The sequence below is a fragment of the Prionailurus bengalensis genome, chromosome A3, assembly GCF_016509475.1.
Source record: "Prionailurus bengalensis isolate Pbe53 chromosome A3, Fcat_Pben_1.1_paternal_pri, whole genome shotgun sequence".
Classification (NCBI taxonomy): Eukaryota; Metazoa; Chordata; class Mammalia; order Carnivora; family Felidae; genus Prionailurus; species Prionailurus bengalensis.
The window spans coordinates 95,972,390-95,992,355 of NC_057354.1; the positions used below are offsets into that span (position 1 = coordinate 95,972,390).

At 38.7% G+C, this 19,966-nt stretch overlaps 1 protein-coding gene across 4 annotated transcripts in view; it reads left to right on the forward strand.

The window, feature by feature from the left end:
* CTNNA2 (catenin alpha 2) overlaps positions 1-19,966 on the forward strand; it is a 1,115,456-nt gene that overhangs the window by 831,538 nt on the left and 263,952 nt on the right. For all 4 annotated transcript variants that reach the window (XM_043603825.1, XM_043603826.1, XM_043603827.1 and 1 more), the window contains exon 8: positions 11,671-11,751. In XM_043603825.1, coding sequence (XP_043459760.1) covers positions 11,671-11,751 — 81 coding nt within the window. The remainder of the gene's footprint in view (positions 1-11,670; positions 11,752-19,966) is intronic.

Below are 19,966 nucleotides of genomic sequence, written 5' to 3' on the forward strand. Positions count from 1 at the left end.
AAAATTCCATGCAGACCTACCAAACTTTCAGCAGGATCCTAGCATAGAAGGAAAAAGATCTCAGTATCTGGCTAGATGTGATACGCATTCCCAACTCACCCTCCCTGCCCGCCCCCCCCCCCCCCCGCCAATAGACACAGTGTACGCTACAGAGAGCAAAGTGTAATTTTAAGAACCTTGTAATTCTTTACAAATTAACACAGCAGATGGTGTTTATGGGAGCCACATAGTGAGGAATATTTGGGACGATGTGAGACATGTGTTCTGAGGTTTCGGCCTGCTTTCTACTGAGTTTAGTTTTTAACCATCATGCTGCAGAAATGCTATTTGCCTCATAAAGTTTTCATCAGTTCCAAGCATGAGCCATTGTCCCAAGAGATGATTCTATTATGGGGCAAATTCCAAGAGTTCTCGGGAAAGAGAGGCCTGAGGAAATATCTGCGCTTGCCCCTTGGTCACATGGCAGTTGCCCCCTGGGTGTTGTTGCTGGATGTGAGAAGCAGCCTGGACCTCCATTCTGGCTTTGGGGTGGGTTTGGGAAGTTGAGAAAAAGCCCAAGGCTTGACAAGCTCTGCTCATAAAAAATAAAAGATAACACCAAAAGACTAACAATGAAGTTAACAGCTCTAGATTGGGGCTTGCTAGTGTATAAATAAAATATTTCTTCAGTTATTCTGACTGTCCAGATAATATTATTTTCTTTTAGTTCCTCCCAGTGCTAAGACTTAAAGGTACCAAGATCTATGTGGCTGCTGGCCTTTTGGAGGGGGCATGAGAGGAAGGAGAGTGTGCCAAGGTTGGTGGTGGCGAGATTGGAGAGGGCAGGGGGAGGCAGTCTTCACAGGCTTTCGCAAAGACCCAAAGAAGTGAGATTTGATTTGGGTAGGGGAAAAAGACTTCATTCTCAAGCGTGTAAGGAAACCTCTTTGGAGTCCCCTGGGCATGCAGAAAGTACTCAGCACTCCCAAACCATGAGTTTCCTCTTCCCAGTGTTCCCTGGGCAACTTCTTCCCTTTCCTTTGCAGTAGGTTGGCCAAGAGAAGGGTTCCAGGTATTTTCTATTTTGGCCTGCTTCTTTGTCCCAGTCAGGGTTATGCTCATCTCTTAGAAGCACCATTTCATGAAACCCCTTTTCCTTTTTGTATCTAGTGTCCTCAAGCTTGCCTACCTTCACCTCCCACTATTCTGAGAGAAGGATTTGGTCAAAGTCATTTACTAATTGTATGTTTCTTGTGCCAAGTGTGTGTATCTTAATTCTGTGCATGTGATTGAAGGCTTTGATTTCCATCTTCTTCCTGCTTAGGTGAGATTTTTGAACAGGGAAGGAGGAGAATGAGTATGCAAAGAGAGTTGGCAGCAATATTACTCTACTGTTGGTGAAGATACAGCTACCCTTCCACACTAACTCTGCACAAAAGTAGCCTTATTGCCAAAGATCCATGTCATGTAGTCATGTCAAACAACCAGATTACTGATTACTTCATTTATATTCAATACATATTTGTGTGTACATATCTATACCTATTTCTAATTTGCTTAACACCTAGTCTGCACAAGACACTGTGTAAGAATTTTCAGAGTTCCAAGGACATGTAATTGGCTGACAACTTCTTATCTGCTATGGACTGATAAGTACCTCTAAAATTCATATGTTGATGGATACCCCAGTGTGATGGTATTTGGAAATGGGCCTTTGGGAAGTAATTAGATTTAAATGAGGTATTAGAGTAAGGCCTTCATGAAAAGATTAGTACCCTTATAAAGATACCAGTGAGCCAGCTTACTCTCTATCATGCGAGACATAGTGAGAAGGCAGATGTGTGTGAGCCACGAGGAGTGCCCTCACAAGAAACCAAACCTTCTGAATGTTGGTCTTGGACTCTGGCTTCCAGAACTATGAGAAATACATTTCTGTTTATTAAACCACCCAGTCTATGGCATTTTGTTTTGGCAGCCTGAGCTGACTAATACACTGTCCTTAAGCTCCTGTGCATCCTACTGGGAAGAAGGAACAGATACATGACTATATCATGACAAGTTTCTGAACAAGACAGTATCATAATGATGCATCTGTATATTTGTATTTTACCTTTAGAGTGTGATACATGAAATTCACTTAACAGTGTAAGATATTTACACGATATGTTAAGTGTTGCCTGAGTGGGAATTGTTCATAAAATACCAAACAAATGGCCCTTTTGATGATAAAGGTAATAATATAGATGGCTACAGTTACTCAGAGGACAGTGGGCTGCTATGAACTGAGAGGTCAGGAAGGTGTGATAAAGGAATTGCAACATGAACTGGCCCCTGATACATGGTTAAGATGAGGCACAGGTAGATTACGGCAAAAGGGCTCTGTAGTGATAGACTTTCCATAAATAAGGTAACCCTCTTCATGAGCATTTTCTGATTTCTGTGAACTCTCAACAATGTGGGCACAGTTATTGACCTCCTTTTCAGATGGTAGAAAACACCATACTCTAGAGATCCTTTAGGTGTTGGATAGCTTTAACTTTAACTGAATGGTTGGGGGACGATGCACTTAAAACTGAAGTGGAAGTTTAAATTCCACTGAAATTTAAATGATTTATTTAGTATGGGTATATATGTGTTTTTCTGTGTGTATAAAATCAATAGAAATTTGCACTTCTCCTTGGCTACTTTCATCTCAACTGTAAAGATAAAATGGCATTTTTTAGCAGTTTTCCCCATTCATGGTCTCTCACAGGCTTTGAAGGAATGTGTGGTTAATTAACCCAAGGTGGGGAGCTGGGGGCTTTGATGAAATATGTCTTTTGTGCTGGGTTGTCTGGCAGATAATCATTGAGGACTACACCTGTGTTGATGGAATAAGTAAAAGAGAAAGAAGTGTAACATTACACAGGTGCCAAGTACTCCCTAAGGTTTTGATCAGAAAATTGTAAAATAGGTGAAATTTATTTTTAGGACCCCACATTTTCCAAATCATTCATCCCTTGCATACCTTCTTCCTATCCACAGGTGCCTACTCGGAGCATCCATTTTTCTATACATAAACAAATATTTCTGAGGCACTTCTTAGGAGTTTCATGCTAAGTTTTCCAGGAGAAAGTTCAGACATTCACCACCCACAAAAAGCTCAGATTCTACTCTGCAACCACATGAAAACTTAATAGGTAATGCAGAATGGTAAATTGTTAATGTCTGCATTATTTGACACAGTATCTGGTTGAAGGGTATGCTCAAAAGAGGGGAAGATCTTTAAGAGCTAGATCAGTTTAGAAACACTTTCTAGAGGAGGAGGATTTTGAACTGTTTCCTGAAGAATGAATGGGTAAAATCTGGTTAGACAAATGGTTGAAGAGAGAATGGCCTCTTTCATCTAGGTACTAACATGAGTCAAAAAGTTTGCTCAGAAAGAACAAATTGTTTAGAGAAGTGGAATATTACAAGAAGGAGATCAAACTCTGAAAATTTAAAATAAAGGCCCAAGTTTAGTAGAAAGCAAGGATCCAGTAAGAATTAAATAAGAACTAAGGGACTGACCCTCAGAAGTGAAAGCTTGGTGTTGACAGGCCATACTGAGGATTATGAGGGAGGGAAATGTGGTGCTACAGACCTATCCTGGGTTAGGTGGGTTCTATGGGCAGAAAGATTTGAGGGAAAGCAGAAATCTTAGATACTTTGTGATGGACAAATTCTCAAGACTACTGACTAATTGGCTTTTATTAGGATTTAGAGCTTTGACAGAAATTAGTGTTAGGGAAAATTCTGTGAGTGAAACAAAGGCGTGAGGTCTCAGGGAGTGCTCTGGGCTGTATCCATTGGGGGCCTTGTAGGGCCCCCTCTACCACCCTGCCTTCAGATTATTTCGATCTGGTATTTTAATGTCTCTGATTTAGTTGGGACTTTTTTGGTTGTAGCCAAGAGAAACCCAACATAAAGAAACATGAGGGAATTGATGCACTCATGACAGCAGGAAATCCATTGATAGACACTTTGGCTTTAGGTGCAACTGGATTTGGAAGCCCGTATGTTTCATTCATTGACTTAATAAAATTTATTGAATGCCTATTATGTGCCAGGAACAGGTGCTTAGGACAGAGTAATAAGCAAAACAAGTAACATGAAGTGCTACTTTACAAGTTAGTATATAATGGAAAGTATGAAGGTATATAATGCAAAATATGTCCAATGTGTATATCAATATTGTTGGGCCAATAAATAGGGTCTGGGGGTCTTACCAGTAATGCCATCTTGATATTCATATATGTTGATGATCCTTTCCTTGGGCACTGACAAGTTCTCAGAGAAGTGTCAGATACATTTTTCCCCTGACACATTGTCATCAGTTTGTTTTGTTTTGTTTTGTTTTGTTTTCCTCTCTACCTTTATCTCTACCTCTCAACTCATCCCAGGTTCCAGGAAAGCTGGGTTGTGATGTGGTCAAAGTGTCCTGATCATGGGTTTGATTTGTGGACACTGCTAAACTTTTATCCATTCTAGAGAGATATCACCTATTTCTTTCCCAAGAGAAATGTTTAGAAAAATCTACAATCTCAGACTGTGATTTACACATAATATAAAGGTATTATGAAATGTTCAAGCTTCCATAAATAATGTTCCTATTTGTAATAAGAATATGATTCCTATATGCAGGTTTTGAGGGTAGATGGGCAACCCTCCAAATATGATAGAATGACTGCTGAATCAATAGATAATTTTTTTTCTTCCCCCCACTTGTCTAAATTATAGGTTTAAATGACAGGAAAATATGTTGGATATAAAGTACGTGGCCCATTACCGCTTTCTGCCATTGTGATGATCTTGACTCCCATTTCTTTCAAATAACAACAATTTGAAGACTAGGCATTTGATTATCTCCCCACACATTTAATATATTAGAGTCACATCTATCTGATATTTTGAAGATTTCTCATACATTCAATCAAGTTGGCAGGTACCGTTGAGAAAAAGGAAAAGAGTGATCAACATCTGCTTCTCACACCATTTCCAACATTAATATCATGCCCTGAAACTCACAAGAAGCCATGGATCTGAGAGAAGCACTGAGATGATAGATTTATATTCTCAGGTCCCTCCGTGAGGGACCATTTATATTGAATTATGTGTTTAGGGTAGGATGAGGAATAGCCTTTAAATAAATATTCCATTTTGGAAATTTAAAAAATTAATTTTTTTGTTTATAAATTAGGGAGTTAGTATCACTTGTATAATATTCAGCATATCATATAAGTATATGGCACACATCTTCATTATTTCAGAAATGGTGATGGATATTAATATCGTAAAAAAGAGAAGAAAAAAGAAAACCCTTATCTAAAGTAGAGGGACTTTTATTTCCCAAAGAAGCAAAGGATAATATAAGCAAGTTACTGAACTAAAATACTGAGTTTTTCCTGAAGACTAATTGTGAAAGTCAAAATTTCTATTAATCTTTCTGTGTAGGATTAAATGGAACTATGAACGTCTTCTTGACAGCATCTGATACTTTGGCAAACAGGATTTGAGTTCAGAGCCAGAGAATGGGAGAATAAAGGATCCCCTATAAAAATCCAAATGAAGAAATTCATTTCCTTTTCCTCCCGTCAGTTCAAGCCATGGATTGACTCCAAATGTGTTTTGTAAAATAGAGCCCAAAGACTAAAACAAATAAAGTTTAATAATCATGCACCTCCCTAGCACAACAGATGGCAACTAAGAAAGCGCCTGGAGCAATGTGAGAGAATACTGGTGCCTGTCTTCCTCCTTCTCCTCTTCCTTTTCCTCTTCCTTCTCCTCCTCCTCTTCTTCTTCTTTTTTAAATAACAGTATTTATTAAATGGCTCTCTCTATTGTAGATCCACTCTCTGCAGGTGAAGACAAAGGAGGCAAGTGGGGAGTGGCTCTGAGAAAGGCACATAAGATCCGTGGACAAAATATGACAAAGGAAGTTTAACTCAAACTGAGAATTTTTATTTTTAAATTTTTTTTTGGTAACCTTAGAATGGAAACAAATGAAATTCTAGAAAATGACAGAATCCTCGAATTTTAGAAATGGAAGATAGTTTAGACATAAAATGGAATATCCTTGGAATGGGAAGACGGAGGTTCTGGTCAGACACTAACTAGCTAGGTGATCAGAATCAGTTCATCTCTCTGGACCCTGTTCTCACATATGAGGGGAGCCACAGGGTGGGGAAGGAGAGGAAACCAACACGGACTGAGTTGGGTTAGGGACTCTGTTAACTCTTACAGATCCTATTTCTCTTAACGTTCACAGCATTCTCACAGAGGAAACATTATCCACATTTCAGAGATGAGAAAGCCCCAACTGACTGCCACCACCCAGCCTTTTCTGCAGTGCCCTGAGAGCTTCTGTGTAATGAGGGATATATTCTTGACTTTTTTTATTAATAGCAATTTTTTAGCATTTATTCATTTTTAAGAGACACGGAGGGACAGAGCATGAGTGGGGAGGTGGGCAGAGAGAGAGAGGGAGACAGAATCCAAAGCAGGCTCCAGGCTCTGAACTCAAGGACTGCAAAATCATGACCTGAGCAGAAGTCAGACGCTTAACTGACTGAGCCACCTAGGTGCCCCCTTGATGGTTTTTCAGAGTCTCATATTTCCTGGTTCTGTAACTTGTCTCTGGCCCCTTTGTTGGACAAATGATAGGTTGAAGATCTAGAGAAGTTGCCAGATCACTTAGATGGCCATTGGCACAGAGTCCTTACAACTGGTTTTTGTTTCTGTCTCTTTAGCAAAGTCAGGGAGTAATTGAATGAGTGACTTAAGACAATGAACTTTTGTTTTATTATTTGGCGATGACGTCACAATGAGGATATAGGTCTCCTTTCACTTCAGTTTCTTAAACTATTTTTTAGCTTATAAGCTTGGAGGGTGAGGGAAAAAGAGCTGGGTGAGGCTCCTAGTTGATTCCCTGGGAACTAGAATTTGTTTAAGATGATCAAATCCTTCGATATTTAACAAATATTTTCAATAACCTGTTATGGAAAATACATTTATCTGGAGTTTCTGCCTCGTATTTCACCTCTTAGAAATATTTCACATTAGTTATCTATTTAAAATGAAGTGTCCCAAATATTTCTTCCTTAAAGAGAAATAGTTTTTCCTTTAGGAATCCTCCCTTTTGGCAAAGTTTTCATTCATACGTTATCTGCCTGAGTGGAGAAAGCAGAAATCCAGGTAACCCAAAAATAGTTTCTACATAGTTTCCAAATCAATTTTCTCATTTTTTTCCACAGCAAAAATACTTTCCTAATTACCCTGAATACTGTTAATGCCTTTTATTGTTTCCAGCACATTGACATCATGATTGATTGTCCTGCTAACCTGGTGAAAAGACAGGACATATATTACACTATCCATTGTGTTCATGGGAAAACTCAGATGTAAAAAATGGGCAAATTGTTAGTCTAAGATCACAGAGCCTAATGGATGGCTGCCACTAGGAGGCAAGACTTTTTTTTTTCTTTTTTTCTTTTTGTCTCTCTTGGTGATTGGCTTCCTGTCCAATTTAAGTTGATAATTTAAAAGTATTTCCACATGCCAACCTAATAGAGGCATGGAGTGATTGATTGCTAGTCCCTATTTGCTATGTTAATCTGAGCATTAAGATCCATTACCATTATTCCTGCACACATACCTTTTTTAAAGAAATTAGAGCCATGGAGGAGAGCACTTGTTGGGATGAGCACTGGATGCTGTATGGAAACAAATTTGACAATAAATTATATTTAAAAAAAGGAAAAAAAAAAGAAACTATAGCCAACAAAGGTCCAATGAATTAACATCTTAAGCCAGTGGCCAAAATTTCCAAAGTTCTAGGCCTTGTTTTGCCATTTCCCAGCGTTTTTAAATAGAACAAATATGGCACCCAAGTCATCTGTATTTTATTTAATTGTCTTCAGCCAAAGATTTGAAGCTGGAGAAACAAAGGATTGCAAATATTACACAAACGGAATCCTGACAACACAGTGACATAGAATGCTAATGTCACCAGAGATCCTTTGACTTTGCAGATCAAAATATGGTTGGCAGTAATCACACTATAAAGCAGCTCTTATAAAAGTATCCTGTCTGTCTCTGTAACTCATCAAACCTATTACTTCACATCATGGAGAGAATACTGGCCAATTCCACTCACTGTCCTCCTAGAACCCACATTGATGTTTCTTGACTGGATGCCTGTATTTTTGCTACCCTGTCCTCCCTTCAAGTACCACCCTCTTTCCTATTCAGATCTTACCCAGGTCTTGAGGTGTAGCTAAATCTCCCCACTCCTCTGTGAGATTTCTTGACTTTCTCAAATGCAACATCTTCCTCTTTTGAGCAGTTAATTTAGCCTGTTAGAGTTTTAGTTTCTGCATAGTTGTCAGTATTCTTAATTTCATGTTCTGCTTTACTCTCCAGAATTAGGAGCTCCTTGAGCATGAGGATCATAGATACCACTTTTTGTGAATCTCTTACTGTGACCAAAATGATGCTTCACATGTAATGAAATATGCTTTGCGGTTACAGGTTATTGATGCCAAATGGGACACAGAATCCCATGTTGCCCTTCTTTTCACAGAATAAGGCACTGGAGCCTTTCTATATGTATCTGTAACAACCCTAGTTACAATCTTGAACATCACTATTACCCCTGCGGGTAAGGTTGCCTGGTCTAGCACATAATAATATAAGATACTCAGTTAAATTTGAACTTTAGGTAAACAATGATTTATTCTGGTTTTAGTATAAATACATTCCCTGCCTTTTTTTTTTTAATTTTTTTTTCAACGTTTATTTATTTTTGGGACAGAGAGAGACAGAGCATGAATGGGGGAGGGGCAGAGAGAGAGGGAGACACAGAATCGAAACAGGCTCCAGGCTCTGAGCCATCAGCCCAGAGCCCGACGCGGGGCTCGAACTCACGGACCGCGAGATCGTGACCTGGCTGAAGTCGGACGCTCAACCGACTGCGCCACCCAGGCGCCCCAACCCTGCCTTTTTAAAAAGGTTTTTATTTAAATTCAGTTAGTTAACATACAGTGTGATGTTAGTTTCAGATATACAATATAGTGATTCAAAACCTCCATACATTACCCAGTGCTCATCATGGCAAGTGCACTCCTTCATCCCCATCCCCAATTTTCTTAAATTTAAAATTAAGAAATGATACCTGACCTACATGGCTTACCTCACTCACCTTAACCTAAACCTGGTCCTGTTGGATCCTGCTTTTATTCAACATTTTGATATTTGTTCAACATGGATTTTTTGTCATTAATTTGATTTTTTTAAAATATTGAGTTAAAATATTATATATCTTGATTACTGAGTTCTATGGTGCCCCCTACCCTGAGGGGAGTGCCTTATTGCCCTCTCCCTAATCCCACATCTACTCTGGTTTTATTTTTTCTTTTGTAAAGTGATGATAATGGAATGCCACTGGCAGGATAAAACGATACCAGTGTCTGACACTTAGTATTATTTTCAGTAATCAGTCTTTATCTCCACACTCTTTTGATCTTTTTGTTTTTTCACATTGAAAGTTTCAGTGATCCAGTCTCCTTCTCTCATAGCCACATTTTAGAACAAACTCATAACTGTTAGTTTCTCAAAGTGAGTTTTCATTACTCTCATAAGTGGAAAGGGCATAGGAAATCTGTGGTTTTCAGAATGGTCATGGTCTGGACTGTCTCAAAACTGCCCCGTATTTTAATGGCAAAAAAGAAAAAAGCAAAAGCTAAAGAGAAAATAAGCAGCTCTGGGTGCTACACCTGTGGCTCAGCTGGATATGGAGACAGGGCACCAAAGTCCCACTTGCTGTGTAACCGGCGTCCCTCCACAGATAAAGCAGCACAGTGTTCTTCTCCAAATACTTTTCCTTTCCTTGGAGCTATTTGTATGCTAATATTTCAACATTGTAAAATGTTACCACTTTATTTTAAGCGCTTTCTACTTATAAACTTCAGCGTATACATACTCAAGGGTCAGATGATGAGTTTAGGGAATGGAAAAGAGATGGGGATTTGCAAGACTTTAGATGATTAAAAATAGACACACATGTGTCCTGGTGATGGCTTTTTAATAAAAGCCATATCGATTTAGACATCAGACATTTGTTCAGAAAAAAAAAATTAAGCAAGTTGCAGAAAAAAATGGCTGCTTTAATTCTCCTTTTAAGTAGATCTGATGTGTATGTTTCAGCTTTATGCATCCAGGATTTTGTCGCTAGAAGAGAATATCTAGGAATCTCTAGAATGGTAATTTCTCTGGATCCTCAAAACACTATCTTGTTATCATTACATCGTATTACCAATTACTACAGAGACCCATATGATTCTGCAGAGACTTGAATACGGAACAAGAACTGACTCGCCAGTAAGACCATAAATAGATAAATTTGCAGGGGGCACATGGGTGGTTCAGTCGGTTGAGCGTCCAACTTCGGCTCAGGGCATGATCACACAATTTGTGAGTTTGAACCCCATATTGGGCTCTGCACTGACAGGTGCAGAGCTTGCTTTGGATTCATTCTCTCTCTCTCTCTCTCTCTCTCTCTCTCTCTCTCTCTCTCTGTCTTTCTCTCTCTGTCTCTCTGTCTGCCTTACCCCCATTCAAAACCCTCCCTCTCAAAATAAATAAACTTTAAAAGTAAATAAATTAATAATTAATTAATTTTCAGGGTATTTGACTAAAGGTTAGATAATGTAATAGACTTGACAAAGCTTTTGAAAACAATTTTCTCTTAAAGGGTACATAATGCCATCCTTAAAGTTATGTAGAGCTTTTCATTCATGGGAATTTTGTTGCTGCTGTGGTTTTAAAAAGATAATGGTAATTCTCTTTGGTTTAATTGTTTTATTACAGCCATCAAAAAAAAGAGAGAGATAAAACAAAGGAAAATTAAAAAAAGAAACTATTACTGAAACTTCCAAACTTCCAAGTGAAAAAGAAGAGGTTTTGGATTTTTCATTTGTTTGTTTTGCTTTTACCTCTGTCTCTTGGAGTCATAAGAGATGTTTTCCTTATGATTTCAAACTGTGGGTTCCTTATTATCATATTTAACATACCAGTGCATGACAGAACAGAGATTACAAACACTATTATTTTCTAGTAGAACGTCTCTTTGACTTTGATACGAAAGTTACAATGTGGTGTAGAAAATATTGGTATATTGGTATATATTGGTATATATGTTGGTATGTTAGAAACTCCGAATTCTGGTAATTTATTTTAAATTTCTTTCTGAATTTAGTTTTTATCATCTCAATCATTTCCTATTCAGAAGTGTGCTTATGTGAGAGAGAAGCAAAAAAAAAAATGTATTTGAAGGCAAAAACAAACATCCTTGCTGTGTTTACTTAATTCATAAATGTCTGGAGAGGGAGGAAAACATGCTTGCATGAAGTTGAATATGGACATGTGTAAACCATCCTCAGAATATATTGTTTTTCAACAATTCAAATTTTTGTTTTGGAGAAAACCAATTTTAGAGACAAATCATGTTAGCTGTGTGTTGAAAAGAATCTCTCTGTCTTTTTGTTTGTTTGTTTGTTTGTTTGTATTCTACCCGTCAAGTGTGTTTCTGTGTGTTTCCGAATTTTTTAAAAAACATTTTCCACGTCTCTAACATTGAATTTTCTAAATCAGAGATTATTTCTCTTCTGTTAATAGACCGGAAGAAAAGAAAAAGGAGATCCTCTAAACATTGCAATTGATAAGATGACCAAGAAAACAAGAGACCTAAGGAGACAGGTACTGTTTTTGTTCTTATTTTAAATGCATGGTACTTTGTGGTGGTTTCCAAGAATGTCCTTTTTCAGGGCGCTTTCTGCTGGCATTCAGGTTGCTATTCTTTATAGCATCTACACATACACAAAAGCATTTCATGAACAAGGTACTGTCTGCTGAGCGGACAGATGTGACAGCCTCAGGAGGTGTGGTGAAAACACCCTCTGAAGAGACAGCATGCTCACTGCCCAGAAACAGTCTTCCCAGGTAGAGACTTGATGAATTCACTATCTTCTACATCTGTTTTTCAGTTTTCCAGATCCAGATATGCAAAGAGCCAGGTTCTCATTTCTGCTGGTTCTTAGATATCACAACTCCAAAGCAGAATGCTAATGGTTAATGAAAAACACAACTCTTAATCTGATGGGCTAATTAAGATCTCTGACCCTGTGTATTCCATTTGGTGACACAAATCACCAGGGGAATGTTTGCTTATCAGATGGTTCAGAAGCAGGGAACCAAAGCAAGGAAAGCTAGTTGGATGATTTGAATGGCTAATGGTATCATTAGTCCGATGGGTCTATTTTTGGGTGTGAAAAAAATCTCTGGTCAGGGCCCCATTTCATCTTGTAAGTGCTATAGCAACACTAGTAACCCTATGGTCTTGTAACCCTTATTTTGTTTCCATGGTGAGCCCCACTTTCTTTGGTAGTGTTCTTTCTCTAGAAGACTTAAACCATCCATCAAGTTACAATGAAATCCCTATTTGATTTCTGCCTGAGAGGCATCCTGTGTCCTGCTGGTAGCTTTTGCATCTATCCATCTCATTCATTTAGTGTTGACTGTGTTCCTCAGCTAGAACCAACCAGTTCCCTGAGGCAACAACACTCTTACTTTCTGCATCTGGAACAGCTAGACCGGCCTGGCTGCATCCAGCAGTCCCTGCTATTATATGTCAAGTACAGAAAACATTAGCCAGGTGCCTAAGCAAAAATGACCTAGGAACATGTTGGAAGTAGTTTGAATGGGAGAAAGAAACCCCTTCTAATTACTATTGGGGAGCTTCTTCGCTCTCTTCAGGTTATCACCTGTAGGGATAAACATGCTTGAGCTAATGTTCTCCAGAAAAATCACAATTAGTTCTCGAATATGAAGACTCTAGTCTGTCCAACTAACAAGTCCTTGTGGGGAAGCATTTCCTTATTTTACCTTAAAATGAGAGAGAATAAAACATTGTCTTATACCAAATGGATATTGGCCAGATTTGTCTCTTTGCCCTCTTAGACCATTTCTCCATACAAATCCCCCATATGATATGAAATGATATGGGTAGTAGGAATTGGGACTGGAGTTAATAGAAAACATTGAATCAGGTGTCCAGAGCCCAGAGTTTTACTTCTAGCTCTGCCACTGAACTAGCTGTGTGAGTATGGATTTGCCATCTCTTGGTTGTCTTTTCTTATATATAAAAGTAGGGAGTCAGAATAGATCTGTAAACTATCTATAAGCTGCATGAGATTGAATGAGTCCGAGGAAATCTGCATTTATTTCCTATGCCAGATGTCTAATGCTGGATAGTAACAGAATTTGAAGCATTAGGAGCATATCTCATCTAGGGCCTGCCTTTGATTGTCAATCAGGCAAAATATATGAACTGAGTCTTCTCACCTCCTCAATCTCTTGGTTTTAGTAGAGACCATTCTTTTACATTCAGGAGCGAGCACCCTCAGCTCTCTGAGCTCATGGACCTATCAGAAACTTTTTTTGTCTTATTAGGAAGGAGTGGGTAAAGCAATTTTTACCCTGGTGTTAATATTCTCAGAAAAGGATTTACTGGTTTTAACTGAGGGTAGTAGTGAAATTTGAAGGTGGAATTTACGGGAGAACTTGAAATGTTTTGGTGACAAGTTTCTTGGAGAGCTTCTTTTAGGACAGCAGTAGAAGGAGTATGTCATCCTTTGAAATCATTCTGTGTGCAAAAGAATTGTTTTTCTGTTCACCTTTCCAAAGATTGAGATGAATAAGGGTAAAGAAAATTGTCTCAGGATATTAAGATCCAAAAGTTATGGCATAGTTTCACACCAAACCCCTGAATTTGGTTCAAACATCTTTCCCTTTCCCAATTTGCCTTTCTAGATCTAAGGTGGTTCCCATCTGTCAGTTCTATCCCTATCCATATGTTGGGATATTTTTGACTTTCTTTCCATCTCTTCTGTTTCTCCATGTACACCTGTAGTGGTACAAAAGCAGAAGCCACCTAGCACTTATGCAAATGGGACGTGCAACTACTCTGATTAACATGTCTCAGGTAGACCTTTATCTTAGATTTGGATATCTAATTAATTGGATTAACAAGGTTTTATCTGAGTGCCTGATAGCAGCTAGCTAGTGTGACTGGTGAATGCTAGTGGTTCAAATGCATGTCTCCCTGTGGCTGAAACACTCTCTGTTATTTCCATTAGTGACAAGTCTTGTTAGAAGAGATTTTAAATGGGAACCCTCAATTATCCATGCCCACTTCCTTGTACACATGAAATCCTTTATATAATAATTAGGGCAATCAAATCACAATGGGAAAAACAAGTTGAAAGCAAAGAAAAACATTTTGAGTGACTTTCATTAAGTTTCCACCCTTTCAGTTTACTGTCTCTTCCTCATAGGTCTAAGATTGGTGACCCTGGAGTCTTACAAAGTTCTGCTCACCAAATTACAAAGAAATAAAGTCGATCATGATCATTATTTTGAACTTCCCTAATTAAAAAAAAAAGTAGACTTAAACTTGTAGATACTTGAAAAAAATCAAGAGTAATTGAATAAAAAGGATTTCTGCTTAAGTAGGATTTTCAAGTAAGTGGATCCCCTTCCTTTAGGCAGTATATCCCAAAGAAATGTGGAGTCATAAATTATGAAAAAGGTTGCAGGAACCCAAAGGTGTTATTTAAAATTGATTGGCCTAAAACCATCTTGCCAATGAAACCCATGAGAGTGGGCAGTGCTAGAGCAGAATCCTCTTAAGGGTATTTTGTTTGGAATTAAAAATGGATTTAGGGGACTATAACTGCCAGCTTCAAGCATTATGTTTTAATTTTAGAGCTTCAGGCACAGTATGCCCATGTCTGAGCTATTGTCCCTGCTGTGATTCTGGAATCAGACCATTATAAAAACAAAAAGTTTTGGCTGACTGTCTGCTTGGGTACCTAGTAGCCCACATGGTCTCCCCATTCCTTAGAGAGGACTCAGTCTGTGTCTGCCAGGGGCTCCTTGAAGTCCTCCTTCTATGTGCCACCTGTGAACTATTCTAGGCAGGGTCTCTCAGTTTTCTACAAGCTTGTAGGGAAGATGATCTATCCTGGTTATTATTTTGGTCCTGTTATTAGTCTTTTTTTTTTTTCCAAGTTGATAAGCAAATCAGGACCCAAATGCTTCCCGATGAGAAGCTAATAAATAATAATCATAACAAGTCAGGGTGTTGCTAAACTTAGCAACTCTCTCATTCCCAAAACTAATCAAGGGCCTAATTCTTATCTCCTCACCCTTAATAGCCATCACAGTAATTCCTACAATGAGATTCAGGAGGTGCCAATTTGACAAAAGCATCAATTTTGCTGTTAGAATCAAAACACTTTCAACTAACAACAAACATCAGGTATAGAATGCTTTTACATTGGGATGAAGACTTAATAGAATAGATTATGTAATAGAGGATTTAAAAACAAGCAGAAAATGTCACTGGTGGTATGTTTAATGGTGTATCTGTCAAGACCCAGTCTCCAGAGAGAACTTAAACAAGAAATATGAGTAAAGGTGGGCAATGATCAGCAACTGCTTCTACATTCACTGCCTACAAAATAAAAATTTAGAGCCAACATGTATTCAGTTCACACAATGTGCCAGGCACTGTTCTAAGTTCTCTCCATAAATGGACCACATTTAACCCTCATACCAGCTCTATGAACTAGAAGAAACCTCATCATGCCCATTTTACAAATGAGGACATGAAGTAAAGTAGTACACCCATGGCCACGTGGAGTCTGGATACGTAGAGGTTTTAGCAGGCAGTCTGGCTGGAAGGTCTTTGCTCATAACCCATCCCCCTCCTGCCCCTCCATAGAACCAGCATATGCAGTTGGGTTGCCCATATTCTAATCTCTTGTGGGGGTTGCAGTTGGGAAAGAAGGTTCACATAAATATGTAAAGGTGCTTTATGGTTTCCAACAGCACCTTTACTGCTTCAGGGTTTGGGATAGGTTACATGTACATACTGCAGACAGAACAAAACAATCTGTGGTGAATGTCAAGAATATGGTTCTTAGTTGTGTCATGATATTGTCGCTCAGGTTTCCAGCTGTTATGATTCATTGGGTCCTCTTTTGAAAAAAGTGCTATTATGTTTAGGTAGCTGGCTTCTCAAAGTGTGAATTATAGATTTTGCAAAACATTTACAGAAAAAAGGAATTTTAAAGCATTCAATTCTTTTTCTCACATCTGCTCATGATGGGGCCAATTATTTTTAGTCGTTGTAAGAAAACATTTTAAAATCATTTATCTGAAGACTTAAATCTGCTCTTCCTCATAAGGACAGGAGACTATCTATATGGCTACAATAAAAATAAAAAATAAATAAATAAAATAACAAAATAAAATAAAATATTGATTTCCTCCAAATGGTGAAGTTTGTGTTCTTCACACTTTCAGAGCTATGTCAGAGCTAATAATCCCTAGAATTTGTTCCCAAGGTGAGATTGCCTTGCTGCTGTAGAAATATGGAGACAGGAAATGATCATATAGCGATTGGGATTTGAATATGGAACATAAACAACTCAGAGACAGCTGAACACAAATTGCATCAGAAGCACCAAAGATCAGAATCAAAATGGCAAGGAGGAGGACAGAGGTGGCAGAGGGCTCAAGAGCACTATCAAAGGCCATCCTTTGGACATACTTCTTGAAGATGGGTTATATATTCAAGCTACCTCTATCATGGGAAAATCCTTATATGAAAGCCCTGAATGTCAGAGCACCACATACTTATTTATCTCCTGGAAAATACTCATTAGGAAAAGTTTAAAGTACATTATTTCATCAGTTGGAAACATTTCTTAAAATATTACTCTGGGAAAGCTCTTCCTTCATGAAGACAATGTTCAAGTCATAAAGCAATTTAATTTATTCCTCTAAGCCAGAATATAGTTGATTATTCACACATTAACACAGCCTTATGTGGACACCAACCAAGCTTGACCTCTCCCTCACTAGCAAGTCTAGATCATAGAAAGAATCCAGTAGCTTGATCAACATTGAATAATCCCAAAACGCACTATACTGAGCGGAGGGATCTATAACCTATGTTTAAATAGGGAAATGCTCAATTAAGTGGAAACTCAGCTACTGATTTGTTCCCTTCTGCTAATTTCTCTAGGCCCTGGACTTCAAGGAAAAGTGGGAAAGGGAAGGATAAATAGCAACGATTGAGTCCCAAAACACATTCAAGATAATATCTGCATTTGGTCCAGTCTCTGACATCTTCTCTTCTACGCAACAAGAATGACATTAAAAGTCTTGACCCGAGGGGCTCCAGGGCACCTCAGTCAGTTGAGCATCTACTCTTGATTTCAGCTCAGGTCATGATCTCACGGTTCGTGTGGGGCTGTGTGCTAATAGTGTGGAGCCTGCTCCAGATTCTCTGTCTCCTTCTCTCTGCCCCTCCCCTGCTCTCTCTCTTTCAGAAAAATAAAACAAACAAACAAAAAAAGAATCTTGATCCTGACACTGGACAATCTACTATAGGATTATAATAAAATTCTATCAAATTGTTTAGGATGGAATTCCTCAGCAGGAAAATTTGGACGATTTTCAATAATGATGATTTAAACAGCAAGGGTTTTTTGTTGTTGTTGTTGCTGTTGTTGTTTTGTTTGTTTTTTTGTTTGTTTGTTTGTTTTTTGGTCAGAATGTCATTTTAGCTTACCAGAACATTCATTTCAGAACACTCATCTCAATTAAATGAAGTTGGCCTATATTCATTGTTGGAGAATATGTTTAGGCTGGGGTTTCTTATCCAAAACTGTCACTGAAAGGAAGATAATTTTAAAGTGTGTTGCACAAGAGTTTGCCACTATGGCCTGAAATTGAAGGGTTTCTAGAGCTGATGATAGCAGCTAATCGCCTTGATTCTAACTGAACTGAACTTGAATCTATCTAATTCTAACATTGTAGCCAGTTTGTGGTCAAACATATCTGTTCTATTTGACCCCTCCCTGCTGAGGTTATTTTTTATTACCTGAAATGGCTTCTGGTATCAGTTTTCCCAGGGGAAATTTCCATCAGGACAGCTGATATTTCTTTATCTCCCCATTTCCCAAGGAGGCTGGATACATATGAAATTTAGAAAGTGAGTCATCTTCCTACAGCCTCTGCCTTTCCTGCTGTCACCACTAGCCCTGGTAGCAGCCCATTTGCCCCAGGATCTCATCACATTGTGCCTTCCTGGCTCCCACAAATGTCACTAATGATGGCTGGGGGAATTCATCAGTCCTCTTTGCATGGGTGGAAAATTGTGAAGAGGTTGTGCTTATAATGACCATCTATTTAATTTATATGCCCTTGACCAGTCTTTGTCCTTCTTGGCTGAATGAAGTTTCCAGGATACCTGAAAGCCAAATCCTCACCCCAACCCAACCCTACACAATTGTGTGTTTCCCACTTTGATCAACTTTCCAAGAGGATTACAGCCCTGTACAGCTCCTCCCATTGTCATTCCTTAAATCCTCATCAGTCGTTCAGTCCAGTGGATTCCAACTCCTACATAATGTCTAGTCCATTCCTTCCTATCCACTCCCATTGGCACTGCTTAATTCATTTTTATAAAAATGATGGTCACATCCACTGATACTCACAACCACTCTCCCCTACCCCAGCCTCACTGGCTTCAGCTCACTCTGGCTTCAGCAGTTTAAGTCAGCATTCACACATCCTCATGCTTTTACACTGGCTTCTGCCTGGAATGCCCTATCTTCCTCTTCTTCCCCCCCCCCCCAGAGAAAATTCACATTTTTTTTTTCTGAATGCTCCCTCTCCCTCTTTTTTTTTTCCAGTAAAATTCACAATTTTTCCTACAAGGCTTAGCTTAAATGTCACCTTATCATCACAACCTTATCTAATTCCTATAAACAGGGTTTATCCAGTAGGCTCCTGGAGCATTTTAAAATACTCTTATTATGATACTTTTTATAGTAGGTTTAAGTTGTTTATGTGACTTTGCCTATTTCCAAGTGTTATTATTTTTTTTTGACTCTTCAGGACATATCCTAAGGGCCAAAATAAAGTCAGCTTACACTGCACAGGGTTGAAAGAAGGAAGAATCCCCTCTATGTAGCCATGGCACCCAACAAACATCACAGTCATCAACTTCCCTCCATTCTACACTCTCATGTCTCTGGTTCCATTGTTTTAAGAACTAGATTTGTTTAAAAGTCCACTTACACTGTGATAATAATGGGTATTTCCAGTTTAAGAGAGAACTTCTATGCCTCAACCCACAAGTTTCCTGTCGCTGGGCTGGCTTTAGAAAAGCCAGCTCAAGAACCTTCTGAAATGCAAATATACAGCTCCATCTTGGAAGATTCTAATTTCATGTACATATGGTGGCACGTTACACTCTGTGTAGTAAGCTTTCCAGACAACCTGTGATGTTCTAGCAGGTTTGATTTCCTCCACCTTTGTTTCTGAGAGTGGGGATACTCAGACCTCATTGAAGTCTGTTGGGGGTGTGTCTGAGGACTGTGAAACCCTCCAACTTCTCTCTAATCCTCTGCTAGAGCCTCTGCTAGACCTCCCCACTTCACGGATACAATATCTGTTTAGAGGGAAGGAGAATCCATGCTTGATCCCTCTTTCCCCATGGACCAAGATTAGAACTGGCTGATCTGATTGCTCACTGTGCTGTGTGCGGGGTCAAGACAAAGGTGAGGCAAATGAGGCAGTACCTTAGGTAGAAAATTTTAGGGAACTCCAAAAATCTCAGTAACCAAGATAAATAATATTCTTACACAGTATTTTAGGAAATAGAAATTAATGCCAGAAAATCCACGATGAGCAAATTATAAACGTTGTAAATAAAGGTAGGATCAGTAACAGAAGCTGGAAAAAACCAGCAGTACTGATCCTGTCTTTATTTACAGTGCTGCTATTTTGTTTATGATGGGTGAGTCTTTCCTTAGTCTTGGCTCTGCACCAGAGT